The following is a 13,594-nucleotide window of genomic DNA, read 5'->3' on the forward strand; positions in this document are numbered from 1 at the left end:
TTTCAGCGACAAGATCGACAAGGAGCTGTAAAATATGTTAGCACAATGCGTAAAATACTAGTAAATTACACGAGTTCCGTAGTATAGTAAAACTACCAAAATGTTCATTCAATGGGGTCACGATCAATTATGTTAATTGGACCAATTGTTACAGTGAACATTTCTGCAAAGTCTGATTTTTTTGTTTTAGCACATTAAAAAAATTAAAAAAAAATAAATACTATGGTCATTTCATTTTTTCTTAGTGCTATAGGTCATAAACCTGCAGCATTTTTAAGAGAGGGGAAGCTGAAGGAAATCTTTCCTTTTACTTCCGTTTCTGTTTTATCTTTTTATTTCAAATTTTAAGAATCTAAGGTTTCTGGAGATCTCAGAACCCCACAATATTTATCCAATAGCATCCTTGACGATTTAAAAGTGCAAGTTTTGCATACTTCTTATATTTTTTTTCTACAAAACTTGAGAAAATTACCTCCAGTCTCCGTTTCTCAGCTTCAGCTTGCTTTCCGGCGATTAATTCTGGCGTTAAATTAATTTCTTTGTCTTGTGTCAGAATCTTTTGAAGTCTTTTAGGCGGTTGAAATTTTGCTCCTGATTCACTATTCTCTTTGTCATCCATTTCTTCGTCAAAATCTATTTCATATGCTATACTGTCTGGCAATGCTATAATTTCATAAAAGAGCTATATTAATTTACAGAAAAAACCGTAATTGTTAAGACAAAAATCGGTAATTGAAGCTCGTATCAGATATTTCAAATATATATATATATATATATATATATATATATATATATATATATATATATATATATATATATATATATATATATATATATATATATATATATATATATATATATATATATATATATATATATATATATATATATATAGAATATATATATTCGTAGAATATATATATATATATATATATATATATATATATATATATATATATATATATATATATATATATATATATATATATATATATATATATATATATATATATATATATATATATATATATATATATATATATATATATATATATATATATATATATATGTATGTTTTTAACTACGTAAAACTTGCGAATCTACAACATTCTTCGCTGTCCCATTGTCTGTGCGTATAAATAGATTGTCAGGTTTACCGACTCTTGAACATGCAACTTATAATTGTCCATGGGGAAAAAAAATCCATATTCAGATCTATACCGCATTTTTATAATGATTGCCATTGAGCTTTGTTGATGGTGATTGTTAATCGAACATTCCCTGTGTCCCCGTCGTCATTTATACATTCCCCCCTGTGCCCCCGGTGTCCCCGTCGTAGTTGTCCCTGTGTCCCGGTCGTCATTATATTCCCTGTGTCCCGGTCCGTAATTTCTCTTTGAGTGTCCCGGTCGTCATTTATATTCCATGTGTCCCAGTCGTCATTTGTGTCCCAGTGTCCCGGTCTGTAATTTCTCTTTGAGTGTCCCAGTCGTCATTTATATTCCCTGTGTCCCGGTCGTCATTTGTGTCCCGGTATATATATCGTGCAAATTGTCTAGAAGATGGCACCAGATTTCCTCAGGTAATCTTTGCTTGCTTAGTCAATTGGGGCGGAGCCACCAGCTAAGTCTGACCATGGTGGAGAGAGCAGCAAAGGTGAGTCAAGTAAAGTAAAAGTATATTTGTTGTCGATACTTGTCAATACACACCCGCTGCAGCAATGCTCTAAATGTATGGAGACTTCAAGAACGTACATCCTTTGCCAAAACAACTAAAAAGAATACAATAAACCATAAATCTTTCTAAATGAAGTTCACTTACGTTGTTGAAAGATCCAAGATTCAATCGGTTAAAACTATAATATCCAGTCAGGGGCGCAGCTAAGGAGGAGAGGGGGTGTTTTAAGGTGTAGAGTTCTAAGAACTTTTTTCTTATATGTCACTTCCGCAAATTTCCGCCATTTTGTTTGTTTGCCCAGAAGCTGCTGATCAGAAAAGGTAAAGAAGCTCAAACAACTCTTGTACATGGCCTTATTTTTGGAATCCATAGTGAATTATTGAGGATGCTCTTTGGTGTGTAATAAACCGGGACGAAACATAATACCATGAATATTGGCAGAAAATAGGGGCGTATAATCTGAGTAACTTTGTTTCTGGAGGAAAATTTATTGGCAAATTATATCGATATCGTATCGGTACGCTTCTGGTATATTGGTATCGGTATCGTATCCTAAATATGCATATCGGTTGGCAGAAGAAAACCAAAGAAACAAAGGTTTGGCAATATGTCTTTCATAATGACAAGGGTACAAACCCCCTAGGTAATATACGTAATAATTTCTGTTCATTTTAAATTTTAATGTTACTCCTTACTTTCAGTTAAAAAAAAAATTAATTTAATTTCTGGTCTTTTTTTAAACAATACTGGTATATCTAGCGCCCCCTTCATAGAAATTATCTTGACCCATTAAAAATTCCTCCAAGAAAACATCTGTATACTTACCAATAACGTATGCTATATGTAAACAATGGGGAACGCTCATAGCTTGCAGCCCTTCTCCCGAGGAATATGGGGGATTAAGTCGTCCTCAAAGACATAGTTATTAGATATTTTGACTGTGCTGAACAAAATGGCTATTTTTGATCTTGTGACTTTGAGAAAAAATGAGCGTAGGAGGGGGCCCTGTTGCCCTCCAATTTTTTGAGTGACTTAAAAAGGGTACTAGAACTTTTAATTTCCGTTTGAATGAGCTGTCTCGCGAATTTCTAGGACCATGGGGTCGATAATATACAATTCTTGGACGAACAAAATAAATATTCGAAAAACGAAATAACTGGGGAAATACCACCCTAGAAAATAAATTGAACAAACACACGAATATTCCAATAATGGATTAGTTGGACTTAAATCACACAGGGAAAGCCACCCTGTGACACAAACAAAATATTAACACCTGATGCTGGTCACTTCAAATGGAAATTACACTATTTTGCTGAATGTAATCTGCACCTAGGCAGATTACGCCAAAAAGTACAGGTTTATCTTAGCATCCTAACAAAATTACGCACAAATTGACAAAATTTCGCTAATTGGGCATATCAATGATCTCATAGCCACTAATCGTGAAGATTATTTCTAAGTCCACTAAATCTACTCGAAGTATAATCCAACATATATTTTCTTTTATCTGTTCTTACATCCCATTTTATTTTCTAATACGGAGTGATTCCATTACTAAAATTTCAACCCATCCTTGGATATAATTCATAAATAACTCAACTTTTGTTTCTTTTTATTTACCTATTCTCAAAACTGTTCGATTATTCTTGTGAAGAAGGTCGATTTATCTGTTTTTCTCTATTATTATTTTATTTCGGTAAGCTATGCATAAACGACCATTCATCAAAGGTACCTTTGATTATACAATGTGTCCTGTCTAGGTAGGGTTAAGCTCGTCAAATTTTCAATTACCAATGGGATATTTAATTTTGGAATTTTCTGCGCATTTTTTTTTTTTTTGTGGGCTACCATAGACTGAATTAATTCGTATCTTTGGAAACATGTCTTAGCTTCACTACTCTTGTCTCAGTAGTGGTCCTAGTCTATAGCTTCCTTCTGTGTAGGGGCTGGCGGTGCCAGCGTATGTGGTAATGTGCCATCGGTGCCACTACTGGTCTCTTTTAGAGTATGATATCAGGTTCAAGTGGTCCACAGTCTCTCGTCGACTATTCTGCTCCCAATATTTTTAAATCTAATGGGTTACCAGGGTCAGTCCTGAAGCCACTAATGTAAATTTTCTGGCAGTATGGTATCACAATCAACTCTAACACGTAAAACATTCTACGTGCTCTGCCCTTGCTGATTTCCAATAAACAGTAGGGATAAAACAGGCATGCTTTCTACGGTATGTATTTGCCACACTAATTGGCCCAAGATGCCACTTTAAAGGCCATAGTCATCAAGCTCAAAAATCATCTGAAAAACTCTTCTCTCCACCAGGAATGATACCTCAAATAATATAAGATCGTCCTGGTAATCTCGGTATCATCCAGGTAAATTTTAAAAGTAGAAAGAATAGCTTACGTCTTTTCAAAACAGATTTCATAAAAAGACTAAAAAAGTAACTCTTGTCATGGAGATAAAAGTAAAAACCACCCAAGGTATGACACACGGGACGAGCCAATCCTAGCCCTGACATGGTTGATACAAAGCAATACGTCCTCTCCATTGAGTCTTCTTTCCACCCTCGACAATCTTTCCCCAAATATGACGGTCCAAAATACATTTTATCAGGGATCAATAATCCTAACCCCATATTTATTATCTAACTAATTAGTTAGCCCGTCTACTAGAAAATATAATTTGCTAAAAGGGAAACCAAAAATTACAAAGTAAAAAAAGGAAAGTTAAATTATGGAGGAAACGTTAAGTCCCTGAGTGGGAATACTTTAGTTTAGCAAAAGAAACGAAAAAGGTACATATATATATATATATATATATATATATATATATATATATATATATATATATATATATATATATATATATATATATATATATATATATATATATATATATATATATATATATATAATCTGTTGTTATGCTGAAGACGGGGCATATAGACGGCCATATAATTTTTGCCCATATACCAGGAACTTACCAAGAGGGGAATCAGGGCCTGCCCACTCCAAAAATCCTAATTAAAAAAAAAAAATTGAAAAACTTTTCAAAGATAAAAGTGGCTAGCACAATCTTGATTTGATTTTCTTTTTGTCCCAGTATATTTCTATTTTATTGAACAGGGGTCAAGTGGTCTCAGTCAATTGGGTCTCAGTAGACCTCGGACCCAACGAGACCAATTTACCTTGAGACCCAAAACACCTTCGGTGAGCTTTCGTGATGTATCCTCAGTTTAGAAGATCTTGGGGAAGGATTTTCCCGTAGACCAGAGATACGATTTTTGGTTACATTTAGTGGCCTCCAGTCTAATATGTCCTAAACAGGTAAAAAAAACTCAAGTGCAGAAATTTTCTTGCAAAAATGAATCTCACAAAACCCATAATACAGCATAAGAAATTTGTTTAATTTTGAAAATCCCTATGAGGTAAAAAATGACTTAATAAAAAGAAATGAACAAGTGAAAAAACAAAATGATTTCGGATCATAAAAATGATTTGACTATCCCATTTTCTTAGATGAAGTTTCTAAGTTCATTTATTTAGCAATATTAATGGCCCTTGGCCCTAAGTATCAGATTATTGTCCTTTTTCGTTTCTTTTGCTAAACTAAATTATTCCCACTCAGGGACTTAACGTTTCCTCCATAATTTTACTTTCCTTTTTTACTTTGTAATTTTTGGTTTCCCTATTAGCGCAATATATTTTCTAGTAGACGGGCTAACTAGTTGGATAATAAATATGGAGTTAGGATGATTCATCCCTGATAAAATGTATTTTGGGCCGTCATATTTGGGGAAAGATTGTCGAGGGTGGAAAGAAGACTCATTGGAGAGGACGTATTGCTTTGTATCAACCATGTCAGGGCTAGGATTGGCTCGTCCCCGTGTGTCATACCTTGGGTGGTTTTTACTTTTATCTCGATGACAAGAGTTACTTTTTTAGTTTTTTTTTATGAAATCTGTTTTGAAAAGAATTAATCTATTCTTTCTACTTTTAAAATCTTTTTACTAGCTTAGAGTTGAACTAGGCTACCTGGACGATACCGAGATTACCAGGACGATCCTATATTATTTGAGGTATCATTCCTGGTGGAGAGAGGTGTTTTTCAGATGATTTTTGAGCTTGATAACTATGGACTTTAAAGTGGCATCTCGGGCCAATTAGTGTGGTACATACATACCGTAGAAAGCATGCCTGTTTTATCCCTACTCTGTTTATTGGAAATCAGCAAGGGCAGAGCACGTAGAATATTTTGCGCGTTAGAGTTGATTGTGACACCATACTGCCAGAAAACTTACATTAGTGGCTTCAGGACTGACCCTAGTAACCCATTAGATTTAAAAATATTGGGAGCAGAATAGTCTACGAGAGACTGTTGACCACTTGAACCTGATATCACACTCTAAAAGAGACCAGTAGTGGTACTGATGGCACATTCGCACATACGCTGGCACCGCCAGCCCTTACACAGAAGGAAGCTATAGATTAGGACCACTACTGAGACAAGAGTAGTGAAGCTAAGACATGTTTCCAAAGATACCAATTAATTCAGTCTATGGTATCCCACAAAAAAAAAAATGCGCAGAAAATTCCAAAATTGAATATCCCATTGTTTATGTATGAACTTACATTAAATTGTGAAAATTAAAATTAAAAATGTATGAAAAAAAACTTTTTAAAGCAGCCTTAGCATCCTTACTTCAACAAAGTTCAACCAGGTCTTGGTCCTTGGAAAAAAATTTCTATTGTTTCTAAGTTGTGTTTATTTGATTTGGAAAGGCAGTGTGGTCTTCGTCGCTGTTTGTTATTGGCATTGGATTAATTCGCTGCTTCCCAATATTCTTCAAAGCAAAAACCCAACAACAATAACTCCACTTGTTGTATAGATTAATAAATGTTTTGAAAAAAAGCAAAAGTTTATTCGATTAAGTTAATATGTTTCTATTTGAGGCATTTTTTACTTCTATTCTGTTTCTTTGTGCTTTTAATTTGTTTTTGGGTGATTTACTTGTTGTGTACAGTTTTTTGTGTATATAGCTACTAGGCTTTTAAAATACACAAGACTTTAGGAGTATAGATGAAGCACAGCTGGGATTACCACATAAACCAAAAGTAAAGTGTTCAATCAGCTATTTTTGTTTACGATGTTCATGATATTCACCTGAATACTTTTGGGAAATATTTTGGTCATATGAAAGTCATGCATATTCCTATGTTTGCCATGAAGAGTCCTGGGACCCATCGTGTGTAGTGCATTTATCCTTTGCCCGCATTTGCGCAATGACGAATTTATATACCATTGCTGTGCTTTGATACGCTATTAGAAAATTAATCAATTGATGAACGGAAGTGCTGACGACTTCCGTTCATGACGCCGTGATATGTCCGATTTCTGAAACAAACATGCATGTATGCATAAATACAGTCACATGTTTTCTTCCTGGTATTCTGCAAAATAGTAACCCAGCCACAATATTTCGAGTGGGAGTGTATAAAGATAAATCCTTAGTAACAAAAAAAAGTTTATATGACTAATTTCTTATGTCGGTAGATTAGGTATTTTCACGTTGTATTCTGGTTCTGTGCGTGTTTGTAATTTGCACTATTGTTTAATTTCCTTGCTTGCTTGTTATTTATTTATATTTTTGTGTGTACTTAGCCCATGGGCTTTTGAAATATACTTATCTATCTATCTATCTATAGGTTGTTCCAGGAATTCTCCAGGGATAGAGTGGGAAGTTAAAAATGAATTAGATTAAGCTTTTTTTGGCGTATTTAAATGCGAAGTTTTCAATATATAATTTATTTTAAAGGCTGTGAACAAAGATATGTACTTCGCAGATGACTGCTGAACGATGTTATAAATATTGTTTTGTTGATAAATTTGTCTGATAAGTTTACCTTTAGCTCCATTGGTTTCTGATGGTTCCTCGTCTGTTTTTATATCGATTGCTCTCACTTTTGACGATGTACAGCCCATTTCCCATTAATACTTTCTCCCTCTAGAAACTGATTCATGACTTGAACGTATATTAAATCTGTCAATCTGAAAAGAGACAAAAAACCATTTGACACATAATACACAAACTAGGTATACACCTAGATATACAAACTAGGTATACAAGAATTAATAAATATAAAAAAAAAATACACACAAAACATGCGCACAGTAATAGCCAAAAAACTTGTCCTTAAAAGTTGAATTAGAATAATAATTAATAATTTGGCTAATTCTAAATAACAAAAGTTTACTGTGGATACTAATTTATGGAAATTTCTAAAAAAGAGCTTGAAAACCCTGAAAAGCGGCGAAAGAAGGAAGTGCAAACTGTCCCACTGGAATTTAGATAGTTGAAAATCCTCCAATGGTGGTCTCCAGCCTGCATTTATAAAGCCCTAAGAAATTACATTTTGGACAAACACATCTTACAAAACAATAGGGAAATTTTTCCAAGACAGTGGAATTCAATTCAGTGGATGTTTCGCCCCTATTGCCAAGGGCCGTCTTCAGCACAACACCAGAAAAAACTTACATTAAAATGTGAAAATTAAAACCAAATTGTTTATATTAAATTAAAACTAAATTTTTAATATTTCTTTGAATAGGGGCTTGGGGGAGCATTCACTAAATTCTTTATACTCAGAGTGAATTAAAATGATCTATCTAAATATTTTACTAAACTAATTTATAATAGTACTGACACAGTTACAAAAAGGCCTTTGAGACAAGCTGCCAAAAAAGCAAGATTAGCTTTGAAAACTTGTATTATATTATTTTGTGCTTTTTTTTAATGAATTTATCATCTCATATCATTTTATTTATCAGTCCTGGTTGAACTTCGTGGAAGTAAAGATGCTAGGACTGCTTTAAAAAGTTTTAAAAAAAATTAGTTTTAATTTCCGTATTTTAATATAAGTTTTTATATACATATATATATTTTTTTTTCTGGTGCTGTGCTAAAGACAGCCCTTGGAAATAGGGGTAAAATATCCACTGAATTGAATTCCACTGTTTTGGAAAAATTTCCCTATGGAAAGGCAGTGTGGTCTTCCAACGCTATTTAAATTGCATTTTGACCTGTGTGTTTCTGTTGGAGTGGTTCTTAGAACCCTATAAATATGTAATTTTCTTCTGAAGGCTTCACGAGAACTTGTTTTTGCCCGAAACGCATTATCAACTAAAATCTGAGATCTGTAAGAGTTTCAATCTTTAAAGACTCAAGAGCAAACTTATAACTTACAAATGTTTCTTCAAGGATGATTTTAGCTGCTCTTTTTTTGGCTCCTTCAACATCATCACTTTGATATTCAATGTTATGAATTTGACGCCCCAGAACGGGGCATGTACATTTTAATATGGGACGTGTGTATATAAGATATGCCATTTTCATCTGATTTACTTGGACACGCAAGCGGCACATTGAAATGGAAGAAACAGTTGCTTTTCTGGAATAACCATTTAAAATGAGCTCTAAATGAGCAATCGACCCTGAGATTAACTCCCAGGAATGTAGCTGACGATACAAGCAAAAACCAGGGAGTTGAGCAAACAAGATCTTGTTTCAGCGGATTAAATCTTACGATTTTGGTTTTGCTTTCGTTGGTCTGCAAACTATTGGCGCTACATTCTCCTTTGAATTTCGTTAAGAGAGCAGGGCGGAATTGGGGCATAGCTTGGGTTGTATATACTGTGAATTCAAAAAGCGCAGATAGATTGTTTACGTGTTTTAATCGGTTATCCGTGTTGTCCATAACATAAATAATTAAAGCAAAAAAAGTAGAGGGGTCTATTTGGTGCCTTGCAATCACTACTGTACGCATGTAATCACTTCCCAGTCAGAGTCGAGATCACCGAGAAAGTGGGCGTAGACTCACGGGTACTTGGAACGTAGGAAATTAATAACAAGCGGTAAGATATGTTTATGTGTGCGCATTCTTTTACGTGCGCGCGTAGCAGCCACGAGGTGCTTAATCAAATTAAACACTTTCCTGTAATCAATGAGCAACAAATCAACAAAAGCATCTCCGAATTTGATCCATTGAACGATCAATTGATAAAATCTAGTTAAATATATTGTGGTACTAAATCCTTTTAAGCAACCATATTGTATGGGTCAAGTGAATCTGCGACTTGCGATAAAGTTCATGGTAAATAAAGAACTCAGTGACTTAGGCAAGGTTCGGCGTGATTGAAATGGGTCTTAACTGATCACAGTTTCGGGATTCTTCAACTTTGGACCAACACGTACATAAGCTTGTTTCCAAGGCTGGGGGAATGACTGGTCATTAAAGCACTGATTAATGACCGAGTTTTTGCAAAAATATTTACTGACAACTCGCTAGGATGGGAAGCACAGTTATTTTGCATTTTGGTGTCATCCTGCAAGCTTTGCACTCAGAAACTTGCTTGATTTCATCACATTCACAGTCACCTATTAGAGTATTCAACTCAACTTCGCTCAATGATGAATACATAGTGCAAATTTTGGTAAAGTGAGAGTTGACTTCTTTGCTGATATCAAAGTCCCATCTGTTCTCAGCATCCGTAGCTCACTGCTAACAGATTTTCTGCCCATCTGTTTGACTGCCGAATGCCACTTATGCAAATCACTGTGAAGTAGGGGGCAATTTTCTCAATAACATACTTCTTCTTTACATGTCTACTGACACTGAGAATGTGGTTCCATAACTTTTTCGCAGCTGAAGTATACCCTGAACTATGTAGTCGGAATCTGAATTTGATTAATCGTTTCAAGCCTTTCGTGATCCACGGGTTGTGAAATTAAAAAATGGCAATACTTTATTCGAGAAAAAATCATGTTACTTTTCGATAAGCAGGGAGTTGAATGTTTCAACCTTAAGGTTTAACTCTGTGATTGAGTATATTTCTTCGAATGAATAATTAATAACCAATCCACCGACAAAGGCAAATACAGAGTCCCGGTTCAGTGGAGAAACTGTCACCTTGATTCTTTTCGGCTTCGGCATGTTGTTCTTCACTTGTAAGAGGATTACAAACTGATCGTCAGTTTGCAATGTACCTATTGAGAGGGGAGGAAGGTGAATTTCACTGACATTGGTAAATATCAGGTACGAGGTACTGCCACTTTGATGGGTGAGGATGTTCACTACTTATATCATATCAAGCGCATTCGATAGCCACTGTTTGTTGGTCTGGTTAAGGTCGCCTCCAACAATAAAGGCAGGAGCCGCATATGCAAGTCGAAACTTATCAAGGCAGGATTGCAAGTAAGCCGCAAGCTCCTTTTTGTTTTTGGGACTGTAAAGTCACGCAAGATTTCATCACATCCCATGTGTGCATTGTCGTTACGCATCACCCACGTGTGTGTTCCCAATTACGTAACGTGCAATAGTAAACAAACCTCTTACGTAACATACACTTGCGTCTTGAAGAAGTTTTTAAAGGCGTTGGGACTGGTATTCTAAGGGATAAGGATGCATTGAAAACTATAGAGGGATAAATGCTAACACATCCTTTACTAATGAAAGATGTGTGTTTACGTTCCAAACGCAATTTTCTAAATGTAAGTTTTTTGCTTTTACAAACGTACCTATTGCCACTGCTGGTTGTTTGTGTTTTGAAAACAGTTTTCGTTTAATAATGGTTTTACAACGTGCTTTGGTTGAATTTTCTAATTTAAATTGGCCATTGACAAAATTGCAGCTCAATTTTCTCTATCGACGGAATTTTCTACTCAGCATTGACTTAGTATCGACTCAGCATATTATATCGCAAGGGAAGAGCCTTCCATGGAATCAGCAAGTGCAATAGACTAAAAAGTTTTGCACCACATAAACAACATTTCAAAAACCGAAAGTTCTGCTAAGTATTGTCAAATGCAAATCGCATTTTTTGCAAAACGCAAAAAAATTGCAGGAAATTCAACTACCTCGCTAAGAAATATAAAAAGCTTTAGAATTGCAATATTTTGGTCTATAGTTTGTCAATTATAATATTTTGGTCTAGAATTATAATATTTTTCTATAGTTATATTACGGAATTATAATATCATCACATATGTATATATCAAACAGTTCGTGGTAACGAACTGTAAGGAGCGACCCGGCTCAATAGTAACCAAAACTCTAAAAAATGGAATTTTTATACCAATAGCTAAATCAAAAGAATCGCATTTTAATGCTGATTTTAAATGTATAAGTTTCATCAAGTTTAATCTTACCCATCCGAAAGTTACGAGCCTGAGAAAATTTGTCTTATTTTAGAAAATAGGGGAAAAAACCCCTAAAAGTCATACAATCTTAAAGAAAATCACACCATCACATTCAGCGTATCAGAAAACCCCACTGAAAAATTTTTAAGCTCCTATCCACAAAAATGTGGATACTCGTATTTTTTGCCAGAAGACTGTTTGCTTGGAGTGGAGATTTAAACTACATTTTCGGGGGTGTCAGACCATTCTCCTCAAAAATTATCTGATATACCCCTAGAATGTATGGTCATGTTTAGTACAAAGGGCGTATATTACTTTCTCTAGTCTTTCAAAGGGCGTACACACTTTAGGTTTTCTAGTCTAATCTATGAATTAACAACGCTTCTTTATAAAGGTCTTTGTGTCGGCCCTACGGCTTCTGGAATTGGAACTGGGGTCCCATAGCACCAACTAAGTAGAGATCCGTCCACTCTGTCTCCACAGGCACACTCACAAGAACAACCATATTAAACAATCTGATTAAGGGTATCTATCCCCTTCTCTATAGAAAATAGAAATCCTCTATCTCTAAAGCAGTGCTATTACTAATCTCCCACAGTCACGACCCTTTTTCAATTTATCTCATCCAATAAATTTGAAATTACCTCACATCAATTTGCCAAACATAAAGTCCTAAGCCAGTTAGATGTTCTCCGGGGAAGTTCACTTCGCTTCTTCTAACTAGAAATAAAACTAAGCTTGGGCTGCAGCAACTTTTTCACTGAACCTGGCAATTATTATTGATCAATCAGATTTCGTGCAACTCAAACATTCTCTATTGATATACAACAAGATATAGTCACGGTATCACTTTATAAATCTATTACTATTGTATTAATAAAATAGACTGTCTTATGAAAATGGATTCAGTGTCGAATAGAATGGAATGCTTAAACATTAAACAGGTAGACCAATCGAGAGGCTAAATTAAGCTAAGCCCAGTTTTTATTTGCCGTTTTATCGATAAAGCGATAAGAAAAACAACCAGAAACATCAATGAAATATGGAAGAATGAAAATAGCGGAATATGCCGGTTAGGCAAGTTTGAAAAAATCGGCAGTTTAAATTTTATTTAGTTTCTACATATTTGATTTTATTTATCTAGTTATTTATTTTGTATTGTCCAAAGGCTCCCACCGACTCGGCATTAGAAACAAAAAGATCAAAAAGCTTGAATTTTTAATGCTTCAAATTGCTAAACTTACACACCGATGTGGAATCCTAATCAAAAAATAGTTTAAGCTACACTCTACAGATACAAAAAGCCTCTCAACTTCTAAAAACCATGGCTCAGAAAAAAATTGATATAAAATAGGTATTATGAACATGACGTTAAGAGGTGGGATAAGAATAAGATATATACTTTTGAGATATTGTGATTAATTAGTATAAATTAGGTTTTCTGCAATTTTATTATGTGTTTTTCTGCTCTTCTGCAACTTTCACATATAAACTATAAATAATTTTTTAGATTAAAATTACTTGAAAATCGGTAAACCAATCCTAGAAAAAAGGGTAATTTTCTTGTGTTTTAAGCAAGTTTAGGTCCTTCCCCAAAAGAAAAGTTTAGGTGATAACAAAATTCCGGCTTAGTGAATGGGTGGATCTGAGACCAATGAATCCAATGACTTAAGTATCTTGTCCGTTAGGTGGAGCTCAATTTTCGAAAAATCGTTTGTT

The 13,594-nt window shown here is 34.6% G+C and overlaps 1 protein-coding gene across 1 annotated transcript in view; it reads right to left on the minus strand.

Moving 5' to 3' along the window:
- Positions 1 to 12,601, minus strand: part of LOC136030557 (uncharacterized) — a 36,720-nt gene extending 24,119 nt beyond the window's left edge. The window contains exons 1-3 of the mRNA XM_065709613.1: positions 12,520 to 12,601; positions 7,584 to 7,728; positions 473 to 663 (exon numbers count right to left, since the gene is read on the minus strand). Of these exons, the coding sequence (XP_065565685.1) occupies positions 473 to 663; positions 7,584 to 7,662 (270 nt within the window). The 5' untranslated portion in view covers positions 7,663 to 7,728; positions 12,520 to 12,601. The remainder of the gene's footprint in view (positions 1 to 472; positions 664 to 7,583; positions 7,729 to 12,519) is intronic.
- Positions 12,602 to 13,594: the final 993 nt, after the last annotated feature.

Source organism: Artemia franciscana, chromosome 8 (genome assembly GCF_032884065.1).
Source record: "Artemia franciscana chromosome 8, ASM3288406v1, whole genome shotgun sequence".
Lineage (NCBI taxonomy): Eukaryota > Metazoa > Arthropoda > Branchiopoda > Anostraca > Artemiidae > Artemia > Artemia franciscana.